This window comes from Amphiura filiformis, chromosome 17, assembly GCF_039555335.1.
Source record: "Amphiura filiformis chromosome 17, Afil_fr2py, whole genome shotgun sequence".
In the NCBI taxonomy this organism is placed as follows: Eukaryota; Metazoa; Echinodermata; class Ophiuroidea; order Amphilepidida; family Amphiuridae; genus Amphiura; species Amphiura filiformis.
This window is the reverse complement of record NC_092644.1, coordinates 61,597,396-61,614,099: the sequence shown is the minus strand read 5'-3', so window position 1 is coordinate 61,614,099 and position 16,704 is coordinate 61,597,396. Positions and strand designations below refer to the sequence as shown.

General features: G+C 35.6%; 1 protein-coding gene across 21 annotated transcripts in view; it reads right to left on the bottom strand.

Annotated features, from left to right (window-relative positions):
- Window positions 1–16,704, bottom strand: part of LOC140138118 (CUGBP Elav-like family member 2) — a 229,497-nt gene that overhangs the window by 17,577 nt on the left and 195,216 nt on the right. For 14 of the 21 annotated variants that reach the window (XM_072160019.1, XM_072160024.1, XM_072160031.1 and 11 more), the window contains 8 exons: window positions 15,633–15,794; window positions 13,143–13,277; window positions 12,871–12,897; window positions 8,173–8,244; window positions 7,558–7,590; window positions 5,449–5,592; window positions 4,534–4,701; window positions 505–1,843 (listed from right to left, as the gene is read on the bottom strand). In XM_072160019.1, coding sequence (XP_072016120.1) covers window positions 4,574–4,701; window positions 5,449–5,592; window positions 7,558–7,590; window positions 8,173–8,244; window positions 12,871–12,897; window positions 13,143–13,277; window positions 15,633–15,794 — 701 coding nt within the window. In that variant the 3' untranslated portion in view covers window positions 505–1,843; window positions 4,534–4,573. Of the gene's footprint in view, window positions 1–504; window positions 1,844–4,533; window positions 4,702–5,448; window positions 5,593–7,557; window positions 7,591–8,172; window positions 8,245–12,870; window positions 12,898–13,142; window positions 13,278–15,632; window positions 15,795–16,704 lie in introns of those variants that run through there. The other 7 variants (XM_072160020.1, XM_072160029.1, XM_072160027.1 and 4 more) reach the window with 7 other exon arrangements.

Sequence of the window (16,704 nt, the reverse complement as noted above, 5' to 3'; positions counted from 1 at the left end):
AGTGGATTTATGAATTTCATCTGGAATAGCCCATATGTTGTGAAAAAACAACTATTCAAATAATACAAAAGTTATCAAAATTAGATTCAAGAATTACCAATGACTCTGTTCAGGTGTCAAAGATCAACAGGAAGAACATTGCCCATTAATAATGTCATGAGGACATGCTCACCGGTACACGAACAGGTGGCAAGCAACTAGCACCCATTTGTCAGGCAATGATGGCTGGCCATGGTTTATATCTCCTGTATGTCACAGCACACAAAAAGAGTGAAAATCAACCAAACACTCACAAAACAAACCTTGGTGAAAAAAAATAGTAAAAACAAAACACTAGGGATCGATATATACACACTGTACGTGTACAATAAACCCTGCAAAAAAACTCTACAAAACATCTCTTAAATCATTTTACTTATATATTTAGTGTGTTTTTTTCCTTTTAAATAAATACATGCTCTCATAGTGAGCTTATTTGATTTAAAAAATACTGACTTTTTTGTCCTAGAATTACACTCTTCAATTTTTTGTGATTTTCTTGTTTTTTTATATAATAAACACAAACATCCAAAAGGTAGGTCTGCACTCAAACAACTAATATGGAGCTAAATGAACACTTAATGACAATAGAACAGTCCATAGTTTTATCTTATATAATCTCAACACAAACAAGACTACATATTTGCTTATAGGCAATCTAGTGTGGCCCACTAACTTGAATACCGCCCTCTACAGATTGAATGCTGCCCTCAATCTGTACAAATATCCTAACTTATTGGCCCATAAGCCATATAACTGCATATATTATACTGTGGATGTGTACTTTCACTTTCAGTACACACAATTGTTGCCCCATAGGTATAATTTTTTTGTGATTGCCATCATTTGGATGGAATAGGAAATAAAGCCTTCCAAGAGGGTAACACAGTAAGTAGACATAGGCTATGTGTACCACATGCTTTGTGCCATTATTTTGATGATCATCATTTATGAATACAATAATTTTTTAATTTTTTAGAAAAACAGAAAGGTAATTTTAGTCATGAACATCCAGCATGCAGTGCAGAGGGTTTAGTATGCTAGCTTGATTTTAGCCACACTAGATAAAATAACAAAGTTATAAAATAAACCTCACAAAAAAGTGAGAGAGAGACAGCAAATCATTGATTTTGCAGTACAAATAAATAAAAAGGTTGTGTTGAAGCATTCATTCCTGCAAACATTTCATGCAGGTTTATCACTAGCAACTAGCACTGATATTCTGCATTGTGTTATTCCAGTTGAAATCCATACACCTCCTATAGAAGACATGACCTTTATCACACAGGGGTGAAGATTTCAAATGGAGTCACCCATTCAAGTAACCCCATTTGAGATTCACTCTGTGTGGAGTAAGCTCGTGTCTTCCATAGAAGGTATATGGATTTCAACAGGAATAGCCTTTTCTGTAGTTACTACAAATACAGCCTTTCTTAAATCTGAATAATTATATAATATTTAAAAAAAACATTCTTCTGATTTGTGAGAAACAGGCCAGGCATGGCTTATACAATGTACGTACGATGAGTAAAGAAAAAATGCTGGGGGTAAACAAAAAACCGTGACGATTAACTGACGACTACGACGATGCCGCAGTACACGCGACACAATCACGAGGCACGTGTAAGAAAACATAAGTGCGTACGGACAGGATAATGTGACGTCACGCTACTAGGATGATATTTTATTATTTTTTTTGGTTTTCATATAAATTTTTCCATGGGCTACGATAGCATGGAACAGGCAGACGGTAACATCACGGTAACCACGGTAACGTAGACAGTATTCAGAAGAAGTGTGTGATCTGATTGGAGGAGAAGAACAAAGAGAAAAAAGGTGGAAAAAGCGGGGTTAGGTCTGAACTGAAATATAATTACATTACAAGACAATAATACAGTTATAAACAACAAGTTGACTTGGAAGCTTATTGAAGAAGAAAAAAATTGACGGCTTGATTTTGATCACATATATTTATACATATAACAAGTGTGACAAATATGATGAACATGAACATAGATTTTGTATCATGATGAATTTTCCTGTTTTTTTTATTTGTAAATCAAAATTTTAAACCTAATTGATTCTATTACATATGAAAGGGATGCTATAAGTTTCACAAAACTCTTGCATTGTTCATTGATTAAAACATGTGTGAAGAATAAAGAGTTCCGCAAGAATAGAGGTTATCCACTTCACTCATGTGTGACTTCTAACAAAAGGTGCTGGTTCAAATTCCTCATTCAAACCAATTCAATGCACAACCTCGAATTACAGCATGTCTTTGGTGGGCTTTTTGAAACAATCATGGCAACAGCTTCTTTTGAAGTCCTTTTGAAAAAACATGGTAACCATTGATAGGATATGCAGCTTATAGAACACTGGATCCTCAGATTAAAAGTGGATTTGAAACTTACCTATCTCGAGGAACATTGTATAAGCTCTTAAGAACCAATGGTATCACTGAAAAGCCACATGGTAACCATTTTACGCTTATCAGGTGCATCCTGAGACACAAAACTGGATTTGAAACATCTATTCTCGAAGAACATATTGGATTAGCTTTAAAAATTGTATGGTATTCACTTGGTTTTATCAAGGGACATGTGAGCCCCAAACTGTCATCTAACCCAAATATACTGTACTAGGCCTGCGATCTAATGCTATTACTTGTACAACATGAATGCAATCATGGGCGAGAGATTCATAATAATCTATGGACCAGCGTTCTGAGTTATGTTTTAATTATGTTTAAGGTTTTTCTTGTTACATTCAATAAACACAAAATACAAAATGGATGATGAAGCAGGTATTACAAATATGGCATGATTCACAAATATACAGTTGGCATGGTAACAAAATAGTAAACAACACTCAATGATTATTGTGCAAAAATTAAAAACAAGAAAATGAAAGTTAAGGGGTGCAATGATAACTAATATGGTGATTTAAAAACAAATAAAACATTCAATATTATTTATGGAGGAACTATAGACAAAATGCTGTCAAGTCCTTGGTGACAGTCTCCAAATTTGACAGTAACCAAATTTGACAGTAACCATGGCAATTTTTTTTTTTTGGTATTAGCTCCAAAACCATATGTTCCAATTCCGCTATACCTATTCCTTTTTTCCAAATCTGGTAGTCACCAGATGAAGCAGAAACAAAATGAAATCTGTTTTAGGCCAAAAGGCTTTTACAAAATTTATAGGCCAAAGCAAGAAAAAATCCAGAGTATTTAGGTCTAACAGAATAACCCAAACAAGAATTGTTTTATTTAATATTTGTAACTTTTTCCAATAAATAATTGGGTGCTTTCTCTCCGTTTCCTTGCAAAAGGGCTGGTCAGGATGATGGCACTTTTTTTCACTTTGTAGATCAGATTTTTGTTATCCTGGTCATAACTCAAGATGGCCGCTATTTACTTCCCTATGTTACATTCATCCTACTATACAATGGTTCGCCTCAAGTTCTTTAGTGATGTAGTTGAAGGTATGTATTTTGCTAGTTGCAGTATCGAATCGCGTATGTAAAGCCAATCACGCACAGCATATATGCACACATACAAGTGCAATTCTGTTTGTCAGCACCTTTGCAGTACAGCCGTGATGTCGCTACCAAACTTGAGGTGAACCAAGAATAGTTATGAGGATGTAGATTTCAATTCATTGAAGTCAGAATGACAAAAATGCACTGAATAAAGTATAAGTATAAAATTAATGAGCACTTCCAAATTATAAAGCTCAACTCCTTTCTCCTTTTCTTTTTGTATGTTTTACTTTTTCTTTGTGCTTAGCTACTTCACACAACTTACTGCTAACCCAGAAAGCAGAAATATGTGCAATGAGGAGACTTGACAACATTAAAAGTAGGATTTAATCTTAAAACAAAAAGGGTTATGACACATAAAACCCAAAGATGCACAACTGAAACCCAGGACTAATATCAACAAGACAAATTCATCTGGAACATATAATGGGAAATATGTCCAATATTTTGTATCTGATGTACACTCCATCCTTACCTTGCAATATGGCCACCTGGCTGAACAGAGCCAGAGCCAACCAAGTTTCTCTTCATATTAAAAACATTGTGCCATTATCATCCATGACTACAACAGACAACACCAAATGATTAGCAACTAAATTCACACTTGTGATTGTAATTTGCCCATGTACATGCTCCATGGACGATGTCAATGCTACTGATGGATTTGTGTTGCTGCTGTATTGGGCGAATCCAGTTGAATTCTACACTCCCCTTATGAAAGACATGACCTTAATCTTCCACACTGGCAGTGTGAATTTCAAATGGGGTTAACAGAATGGGTGACTCCATTTGACATTTACACCCTTTGTGTGGGAGCGATTAAGTTTATGTCTTCCATTGGGGGTGTGGATTTAAACTGGAATAGCCCAATCTGAATTGGTAATGGCATAATATTTGATCCTGTCAGGAAAAAAAGAAACCTTACGATCCATGTTGTCTGTTTCTTACCTGTTTTGGTTACACCTCATAATAGAAGCCGCTACAGGTGCTAGTAGGGTTTGCCCGTTTCCTTGGATCTTTTGAGCTGCACTTTAAGTCTCTTGGTGCCTATCTGGAATCCATTCATCGCTTGGATTGCTGCTTGTGCTGATACAGGGTTGTCATAACTTACAAAGCCTGCATGGTCAAATAAATTGCATACAAATATAGAGTACATAATTTATGTGATGGTTAGTTTTGTGAATGAGGAGTGATACATTTCTATTTGGGGCCAGGAATCACCTGGGGAAAGTACTTGATTTGTTTGCAAGTCTGGGTTGTCCAATGAGGTAGAATCAAAGAGTACATACTCTGCCATGTTTATGAGTCACTCATGGAGGCCACTTAATGTACCTCTAGATTATTTTACTTTCCGTCCGGCAAACTTTCGATTCAAAGTGTGTGATTGTCTGCATCTTGGGTGTAACACATCGAGTCAATACGTATGCAAAGCGCTGCATGCGCAAACCTTTGAAACGCTCAAACTAAAGGCACAGATTAAATGCCAGAGGTACAGTAAGTGACCTCCATGAACTACAAAACCAAGATGACAGTTTTGTCAGTGTTACATATGGTGCAATTTTGAATCAGTAATCTCTAATTTTAACCATGCCCCTCATAGCAGTCAATATTTGTATAATATAAATGAAACGAACAGAAGATCATTTGTCCCATACACTGCAGACATTTGGAATGCCCTAGCATCATATGTAGCTTCAACCTAGGATGTGCATAGCTTCAAGTGGGAGGTAAATAGTAATCTTGGTTAAACCCATCACTGTTACCTACATAGGTTTCTACTGTTAATGCCTAGCTTTTTAATATCCAATATCAGTTTCAATAAAACTTAGTTGCAATTTATCAAACAAAGTCAAACCAACTTACCAAAGCATTTACTCATATTGGTGACCTTATCAATGAATACTTTAGCGCTGATCACATTGCCAAACGGTAGGAAGGTCTGTAATAAGTCTGCATCGGTTAACTCCTGAGGCAGATGGTAGATGAACAGATTGGCGCCCTCTGGTCCTGTCAATTCAATACATTGATGAGATTGTTATACTATGGACACTTTTACATTGTGATTTCAGTAACATGCTTCACCCAATGTGCCAAATATGTGTCTAGTTCAACATTAATCATAAAGCTGTAAATGGGCTATTCCATTTGAAATCCACACTACTCCAATATCTTCCACAGAGGGAGTATGAATTTCAAATGGAATTACCACATTAGGCAGTTCCATTTGAATCTTCCTGAGGGTGAGTGAGTTTCAAATGGAACTGCTAATGTGTTAATTCCATTTGAAATTCATAATGCCCTGTGGGAGATATTTCCAAAATCTTCCACAAGGGAAGAAATGGAATAGCCCAATTAAGGTAGATTGCCAGTATAAAGCAAAAAGTGAAAAAATTCAGGCTGCATGTACACTGCGCACAAAAAGTATCCAAACACTTAAAAAGCCATTCTTAAAGACACCAAAACTTAATTGCAAAATAAAGTAGTCAATAGATGGAGAATTTGTTCAGCTTACTTAGATACCTCATTCGGCATGATGCGGCTTTATTCCACTAAGCTATATGCATTTGAATGACAAAAGATTAGAGCTTCAAAAGTGACAAATTTGGATTTCCTCCTTGAAGGCGATTTCCGCTACCTTTGTTACGGCCTCATTACAGCTAGACAGATGAATGCTCATGCCACTGTGTGCAATATCTACTTGCTTTAAGGGAAGAGTCCATTTATACCTTTGTCACTTTTGAATAGCTCTCTTTTTTATTCAAATTGCTCTAAGTTGGCGAAATAAAGTTGTATCACACCAAATGATATATCAAAATACGCAAACAACATTCTTCATCTCGTTTTTGTGTCTGTAAAAAATATCTTTTGTTATAAGTATTTGGATACTTTTCGTGCACAATATATTTTCACCTTATAATATCAGGCTGCGAAAGATGCCCTGCAAAAACTTCTGGCTTTGACAGTATTCTTTATATTACCGTAAAAACTCGATAGTTAGCATATGTGCTTACTATCAAGCGCTTTTGAAAACATGAAATTGTACCAAAGTCCAGCGCTTTACCAACTCAGCTAATGGGGTTGAGACACAAATTAGCAGGTTTACTTGTTCGTATGTAACTACGTGTATCGATGACTTGCTCAAAACCCTTTACACTTTTGTGGATGAGGCTCTTCATTTTTGCATGTTTCAAAAGCGCTCGATAGTAAACACATATGCTAACTATCAAGTTTTTACGGTATATTATTAGTAGTATTATTCTACAAGGTTAAGGTGCATGTTTTTACTCTTTACAGTGTTTCTATACATTCTGAGAAAAAATGCTAGTACATTGATAAAGTCTTTATCACACAATATTTTGATTCATTAAAGACAGGTAACATCAACAAGCCTACATGCCACACATCAAACAGGATTTAGAAGCCAAAAAAGCTGCAGGAAAGCTTGTGTCTATCTCTGATGGACAACGTCTAACATCAGTTAACTTGGAATGATATCTTGACTGACTGAATGTGTTCAAAAGCACTATCAATGATTTGCTAAATAAAAAAAAATCAGATTTTTGCATTTTTTGTAATAAGTACCCACCAAACACAAAATGTTTTTGTAACATTTTCAAAAGGACAGAAAAGGTTGCCAGAAAATGTTTAAATGTCAGGTTATATAAAAAGGATATGTATGAAATGTTTTAAAAACATTTGAAAAAGTTCCTAAAAAAATTGTAACAACTGTAATATACATGTCAAAATATATATATTTTTTTGTAAAAAGTTACTTGCAATATCATTTCTAAAATATTTTACAACCATTTTTTTTAAATAGAATTTTAAAACAAACATTTTCCTAATCATTTGATAACCCAACATGTAAACATCATTAAACATTTATCATAACTTTTTGACAAATGTTTTAAAAATGTTTTCAAAAAAATGTTGTGTTTGCTGGCTATAGAATATAGATATATGCCAACATACCCTGACCCTGCATGTGATACGACCCGAAGAGACCTAATAAAGATAAACAAATTGACATTTTGGTCAATGTTGGTTCATTCTGTCCGTACGGACACTTACAGCTACACGCAATTACAATAGAGCATCATATTCAGCACTACCATTGTCCTTCTTTTTGCTACTGGTTCATTTCAAAAATGTCCTAATGAGAATATTAAGGAATATTCCTACTCAGAATACTGTGGACTTATTGTTTTAAGCTCCTGCTACAAAGTCCAAATATTTGACTCTTGCTGGGATCACTGATAGTGCCTTTAAAACAACTGCTTCTCAAACAAACAACTTTTGGTTATCTTCAAGTTCGGTTGTGACGTTAACGCTTTTACGCGGTTGCAACGCAAGCATGCCAACAAACCAACCCTGTACGCGTGCATGAACACTCGGCGCGTTTGACTTTACATGCGCAATTTGATACTGCGGCGACCGAAATACGCACATACGCCGTATACACTCAGCGCATTTAACTCTATGTGTGCAATTGATACTGCAGCCACCAAAATATGCAGGAACGTCACTACCGAACTTGAGGTGAACCAAATTCTATTATTGTGATTATTATTCACTTGTCACATTTACCTTCCTTCTGTTTGGACTGCTGCTGTTGTTGTTGTTGCTGGAAGGCATTGGCTCCAAAACCATTAAATTGGGCTACAATGTAGGGAGTTAAAGTAAGTAGAAATGCATCAATATGCTACTATGATATCAACCAGTGTAAATATGCCATGGCTTGATTTCATCAGGCAATTAAGTGTATAAATTCAGCATATAAAATCAAACCTTAAGTTGAGATTGGTTACACCTAAACAGATGCAACGCTACAATTCCTTTTGAAATCAGCTTTGGCACATGTCACCATTTACTTCATTGCATTGTGCTAACAATAGGCCTATTAATCTTTCATTTGAATTTATAGATGAAATTTATGGAAAAATAAATACAAAGTATTATCTCCTAAACTAATCTCATAGTTCAAATTACTTTAAAATCTTTTACTTAAATTTATTGATGACATTTATTGAAACATGAAACATGCTAGAAATTAATTAAATATCACCCCTAAATTGACCTCTTGGTTTGAATTTGAATTACTTTGAAACTACACTAATCAACAAAAATGTTAACGAAGTAGACAATAATTGCCTATGCAGGTAGAATTAGAGTTAAATAAATAGATGTACAATTTTAAAAAGGCAAAGGTGGATTTATACGACGGACATGAAACACAAGTGTGATATTACAACTTGACATATCAGGTGAAAAAGAGTTTGTTGTGTGCTTGCTTGCGGACATAGCGATGTTCATGATGAGTTTGATACCATTCGTACAGTGCTACTTTACAACTAACTGCTGGCTAGCCGGCCCAATGATGATGTAGGTGGCTAGATCTGATTGATGGTGGTTTGCCATATCATTTATGCATCCATGCAACATTGTTGCTACACAAAAGTGCATAAGAGAGTGTCATGCTGACCTCACACCTGTCACTCATTTATTAAATGTTTCCTCAAATTTGCATATTAACCCTATGAGAACTACCTGCCGATTGGCCAAAATGAATATTGTGTCCAATTTTGAACCAATCAAGGAGGGTATTAATAAGATCATCTGCAAATGCAAGTTTGACCATAAATAGTTTAAAGCCTAGTCATAATTGGCAAGTGAAATGAGCATTTCAAGTTATCAACCAATCAGAAATGCTGTTAGATGATCAGTAGTGTCCAGGGGTTCAAATCAAACTAAACATCAACAGGAGTTCATAACATGTCTGTTAGTTCCAGTTTGCAAAGATCATCTTCCTAAACAGTGACAATTGTACCTTGCACTTAGTTCAGAAAATCTGCTTACATCATAATATGAGATTGAATTTGATAATAAAAGAAAACACAAGAATTCTTCCTTTGCTTCTGGAATATAAAAAAATTATTTATAACAATTACTTTTTTGGGGGGGGGGATAAATTTTACCTACAAATGTGCCACTGCAATTCAGATCCTAGAAACTTTTGATGGTATTGAGGTTTGATTGAGACCAAACTTAAGTATATCAAAACCCAAGTCTTATGGCTTCTCTTTTTTAAGCAACAAGGTTTTATTCTTTCTTTTTGAATAAATTATCATTTATAATGAATGAATATCTTAAAAACAATGAAAGCCATGATACCTATTTTCTTCAACTAAACTTCGGATCAGGTAATTGAGTTCAACAGCACGGTGTTTTAACCCACTTCTTTCACATAAAAATACCTATGTTTTTATCTTGAAATTATCCAAGAAAATAACATTATAAATCTAAGAAAGAATTCCAAACAATTCACAGAAGATCAAAACAATGGGAAATTCCAGTTGAAATCCATACACCCCTATGGAAAACTTGACCTTAATCTTCAACACAGGGACTGTGAAATTCAAATGGGATTATTTGAATGGATGACTCCATTTGATATCTACACCCCCTGTGTGGGAGATTAAGGTAATCTCTTCTATAGGGAGTGTATGTATTTTATCTGGAATAACCCAATGTCTACACATATTGTAAAACAAATTTGTGTTAACAGATAATGGAAGTTATGAAATAATAAAACAACATTTGCATAAACCAAAGCTTGAGTGATGGAGTGATGACAATGACAATGAAATCAACTCTGCTGAACAAACTATAACACACACAAACAAACACCATTTCACCTGTCAACAAGTTGTCACTGAACGGACTTTCAGATTGACGGATGGACGGACAGGGAGGGGGAGTAAACTGACTTAGACTAAAAAATACAGATAGTGCCGACTGAATCCGACTTAAGAAAATGGGTTATATATAAATATATATATATAAATATTAATTCACAACTGTGGCAAAAATGTGGCTTGCAGAACCAACACACAATGCACACACCAATAAAAAATAGAAACTTAGTGTGGTTGTTTTGTTGCATAGAAAACAACAAACAATCAATTTTAGAGGAATGATTAGGAGTATGGGAGCACAGATTTAACCATTGTCTAGATGTCAAATATTCAACATGCAGTTATATGCTATTCACAATTATATACAAGTTTCCTTCTAAAATATCAAAAATCCTACCCAATTTTAGTTTTCGTAACTACTGTATCTGTCATTTTTAGTTTGCAGTTATTCAAATAATAATTACCGATCAAAATACTTGAACATGACTAATATAGTATTAACTAAACCATCTCTTGCAATCATTTAAAATTTTGTTTCCACAAATATCTCTTTCACTGTAATGATGATGGCATATTCCTACTGGTAACAAACTCTTGGGCCGACTTCATTCACATCTACTTTACTCAAAACTGTTAGTGCTGTATGTGACAGAGACTAATATGTGTTATTCACAAGGTTGACATAACTGAAATGCACTGAGAGAAGATGAAGAGCCAAACTATACCTATCTTCACAAAGATGTTCACACGGTTCTAAAAATAACTGAATTAAGCTGGTGACAAACTTTTGCATTTCACAGAAAACTTATCAGGCATGCTAGAGATTAACTACTTCATAAATGTCTAAGATCACTCCAGGTATGGACTGTCCTAATCTTAAAGAAATAGAAGTCTGTCAAACATCCACAATTTTGCACTAGTGTCACAAAAAACATAACACACACCACGTACCAAGATTACAGAAATATTCCTCTTGTTAATAGTTACCATGCCTACACAGTTGAATTGCTAGACATATAACGAATTTGTAGGAAACTTGCAAACATTTACACCAGAATGTTGAATATTTGACAAGATGTAGATATACACAACTGACTTCATCCTCACTCCTAAAATCACCTGGCCCCATACACATATGCATGGCAGCATGAACTTAACACTCTGGTGTCAGTGTGATAATGTAGCACAATACCCAACTGGGCCAGTTTCATACTCCATACACCCGTGTATGTGTCCTGTCAGTAGCACACTAGGAATGAGAATGATGAGAGATGCGTGTATCGATATATACCAACAGGAAATGTATGCCCCCACAGCATTCACCACACTTCAACAAAATGCAAAAACCAAATAGCACTGCAGTGCGGGGGTAATAAATAACCAACCGAATAGTGGCTACAGTCAGAGACACCAACACCCAAACATCCCTCATTCTTAGTCAGTGGGAGTGGTCTAGTTCGTAGACACATTTCTGATTGGACAATCGCATGATTTTGGGTGCCGTCTATCAGGCCGGAGACGACCCCACGTCATCATGCGTCTTGATAATGCGTAACTTCGGCGTGTAGAGGTGCGCGTATGTATCGCGCTGGATGCGTAGACTAGTGCGGAATCGCGAGCAGCGCTAGCAATACGCGCAACAGAATACGTGAAGTTGTAAACAAGTTTCGTTCATTCTATAATGAGGGGAGTTTTTATGACGGTAGCTTAGTTTTTGCTTTAAAAATTTGTTTACAGTTATTAAAATAATATTTAACTGACTAAGAATGAGAATAAGCGATAGGAATTTTTATTTTGCCTATCCTCTACCTATGATAGGCGACAGGCAGGTCCAATATTTTTATCGTAGTGGATACCGGCTGCGCCGCATCCACTACTCAAAATATTGGACCTGCCTGTCGCTCATCACACGATAGAGGATAGGCAAAATAAAATTCTATCGTTATTCTCTAAATCAAATACAGGGCCCAATTTCACCATAGCTTGCAGCACAAGTGGCCCAATTCATTGCCAGTCTCAATTCAACAGAGGAAGGGTCAAAGACTGCAATGGATTTGAGTACTTTCAATCTTTGCAAGAAATTTGTGTCAAATGAAGCTTTTGATTTTGATTTTCGTCCAACTTCTATGTAATACCTACATATGTATTAACCAAGTCATACTCATTTTCATACACATATGGCATAAAGCTCTAACCATGAATATGAAATGTTTGATCCATTACGTGCGACAATTTTTCTTTTTGGGTACTTTGATAGTGTTGGTTCCTCTGATCTGCATGCCAGTTTATTAATACACTTCATCACACAACAGTGTTGCTCAATCAAGGCACACTGAAAGCAAGGCTTTTTGTTGGTTACGTCTCTCATGGGTTGTATGGTGTGGTCTTGTGCATTACCACAGCAGAAAAAAAACTAACTTTTTATTGATAAAATCGCAACGAAAAAAATAAGTTGTTGGTTTATCCTGTCCTAAGTGATATTAATTGAGAAAAAAATCAGAACTCAGTGACGATTACTAAAACTGGAGTGTTACTTTAGAAATGAAACGAGAACAATGGACACACACTCAAGGAAACAGAATAAGCTAACCTCTTGAAATGCCGCTATACTGAGACCCTATATTCAAAATGGTGAGAGGAAAACAAATTAAGGTGGTTTTTACTCTTTCAATAATAGAATTTAATGAGAATTATCCTGATTTATTATAGGTAAAAATGGACAGATTTTGATGTAATAATTTACTAACAAGCTAATTTCAATGAGCTTTACTGATGAGGGAACAGGGATCACTTGTGTCAGGGATGGGTGGGGTAGGCAAGGAGTAAAAGAAGGAAGAGGATGGGCAGCTCCTCACAACACACCTGTATATTGTTGTATGCCTGAGTATGCCTGCGTCAATGCGTTCATGTCCAGGCTATTGTTGCCTGCAGCCGTACTGGTATTGGTTGCTGCACCAAGACCGTTCATTCCTGATAACCCACTGCTCAAGCCTGTACCTTCAGGGTCAGAGGTTAAGAGGTTAAGGGTCAGGGGTCAGTCAGTGTAAAATGATCATTCAATCTATTTGTAGATAGTCTTTTATCACATGCAAAGTTCATTAAAAAAGAGGTAAAAATTCTTATGAAAAATAATCCAGCATTTATATAAAAAAAATACAATGAAATTTAAAAAAAAAATCAAATTATACTTTATCTCCATTAACCCACATGCAGGTCCCAATTCTAAAAAATAATCAAATTCTATGTTTTTGATATAAAAATGTAGAGCAAACACTATGATTGTGAACATGCAAGGCATAATCAATTTGGATGGCAAGTCACCATTGGATTGTGTCACACAATACACAAGATTCCTACTGAATGGGAGAACCACAGAATTTAATAATTAAAAACAAATTAATCTATTGTCTTACTCTATTCCATAGCGTAAGACATCCTCTTTTTGTTTGCAATCTAGTTTATGATATTCCAAATTTCAATCATACATCATGGACCAACATATTCCAACTCTACTGCTTTTAACTTTTGCCATCTTATAACGGTTTTTTCATGGGTCATGAATAATATTGAACTCTGACCTTGCATGCAAAAGGTCATTACTTAATAAGTAAACCAACAGTGAGTGTTTTTGTTTTGTTTTAATTACCAGTGCGATAAAATACCTCTAAAGTTAGTGTGTATTATATGACTCAACCTGCAATGTGAGTGCCATCCCCAGGAATGTAGCCTTGATGTAGCTCAAAAAATTTCAATATCCTTATAACTTTTTTAACAAGATATATTTGTATCAGCCTTGCTTTCAGCAAGAAAGAAATAACAGGGATTATAACAAGCAAAGTAAAATGAGAGCACCATTATATATAATAACTAACAATTAAGATGAAGAAATGGAACAGTTTGATTGGTTGGATATGTTTATAGAAAATAGAGGGAATTGCAAACAAATGACAACAACACAAACAATCAAAGGGATTATCAGTTATCTGCTAAACCCCCTCAAATTCAGCAATATTCTGGAATAATTCTTCAATAAAATGTTTGCATTTTTAGAACAAACATAGATGTGCTAATGAAGCAAACAAATAGCAAACGTTAAAGTAGAATCTGAAATCAAATTTTTAGATTTTTTTCCATTCACGCGAGTGAGGTTGTCGAATTCGGAAACCATGGTTAACCCTAGCAGACGACGCTGGGAGAGCAATTTACACTCACAGTGTGCGAGAGGTATTTGTAATGTCTTATGAAATGAGAAGTTATGATCAAATCGGCCTATATATAATTGTTGATTGTTTTGGTGGTGCTGTAAGGCAAAATATTTTGTACAGAACATTATGATAATCCCTTTAAGTGCAGCAGAAAAAAAATTGAATCAGGATTATTAATTGAAGCATAACATGTCCGTAAGTAATTTGATGGTTTGTCTTTTTTTTTTAAACCCATAGCATTCCAGCACCATATTAATACCAAGTAGTTTGCTCTGAATGTCATACAACATAAGCTGGTAATACTTCAACGATGTTTCATAACAGTCTCTTCCTCAGATCTAGATTAATACACTAATCAGACTGGGTCTGATTAAGAGACTGTTTTAAAATGAAATCAAAACATCCAGCAGTATAAATACATGTCAATGCTCAAATCAGATCGGCAGAAATAATTGGCAGAAGGAAATAATTATTGAAGCAAAATGTTTTTGTCAGTATAACATGTGATCTTTAATTGTAAACGGTTAAAAAGCATAAAAGACATGACGTTGACTTTCGGTTGTTGTTTTACATAAATGGGAGAGGGGAACAAACAAATGAACAAACAAACAAACCCAGCACGGTGAAGAAATGCTGGGCTTGCCTTCTGAAGCAAAACTGAACACAAGCACATGCAACATTATTGAATGTTTGGTTGGTTGGTTGGTTGGTTGGTGCGTCACACCCACACCACACTTGTTGCAGACATATCTAGAGGAAATCACATGCCAAACTCAAACACGAGGTATATACACACTCTGCACACAAAACGTATACAAGCAAACGTGTTTGTCTGCTAACAAGTAGCGACATAGGGTTGCATGATATCTGTGATTCATTCAGTGATTGAACCTAGAACATGTTCTTCAAATATAACCTGATGAGAGTAACAAGACCTAGATAAGATTGTCATTGGCACTCAACTTTCAACCAAACGTAAATTGAAATCATACCAGTACATTCTGGTATATCCTACATGTTTTAGGTGCCCTGATTACCCATATTGAGCTTTTCTGCAACATGAAGGGTATACCTGCACATATTCAGCCTTCATAAAATCTCTCATATTACCCACCCTGTGATATCGTCATCTGCCGATCAATCTTACCTGATAATCCCGACATGCCTGATAATCCTGACATGCCTGATAATCCTCCTGATAATCCACCTGATAATCCACCTCCTAATCCTTGTAGTCCTGACAGGTTACCCATACCTGCTCCTAGACCACTTAAGGTACTAGGTGTGTTGGTTGCCGATGTCCCTGAGCCTACAAACAAAACAGCGCCCTCTAGGTTAGTATTGTGCAATATCATACTAGTTCTTTGACTGAATTAACAAAAACATTTTAAAATACCTTTTAGTCTTACTGTGGTATCGTTAATGACGGTGCACTTTACAAATCATGAAATAGTAAGAAATTGTAAGAAATTGATTGTCTTTAGCATTTGGACTGCAAGTGTCTTTTCATGCCACAATGCACCATGATCATGTTAACATGCAAAGCACAAGCTTGGTGACACAGACAAGATCACAATGAATACAACTATAACCAGTCATCTTGACAAAATTTGTGGCATCTCACTAGCTGTCATGTTACCATAATCAGTCCATATCTGTTTTTTGCCTCTCTCATTTGTCTCAAGATTTAGCTGTATGAATTTGCCTATTGCACGGTTCCGCACTGATGCAAGGAGAGCCTCGAACTGGCATGACATGAAAGGAAGAATTGCATAACTTTACGCAATGTTATATGACTGGTTCAATTCCCATTTATGCATGCTGCCAGATCGAGGCTCTCCTCAAACATGACGGAACCATGCAATGGGTGAATAGGGTTTCAACTACTCTCTTCTGTAAGAAGGTCATGAATGAGATAGATTGGCAAATCATTTGTCACAGTAATACCACAAGTTGACAAAAACAAACAGAAGTATACAGATATGGATTTAAGGACCTAGTGATATTTCCACATTATCACTGCTGGCAAATCGTATCATTCACCTACCTTGAATGGCAAATTATGAGCAGGTCATTTAGGAAAAGGTAATGCTTGTGTATTATGAATTGTTTTTTAAAGGACAGATTGGGATACCATTTTGCTTTGTTTTAACTCTTATCAACATACACTATGTGCATGTCATGCACAAACATTCATGCAATTGCTTCATCTTGCTTGC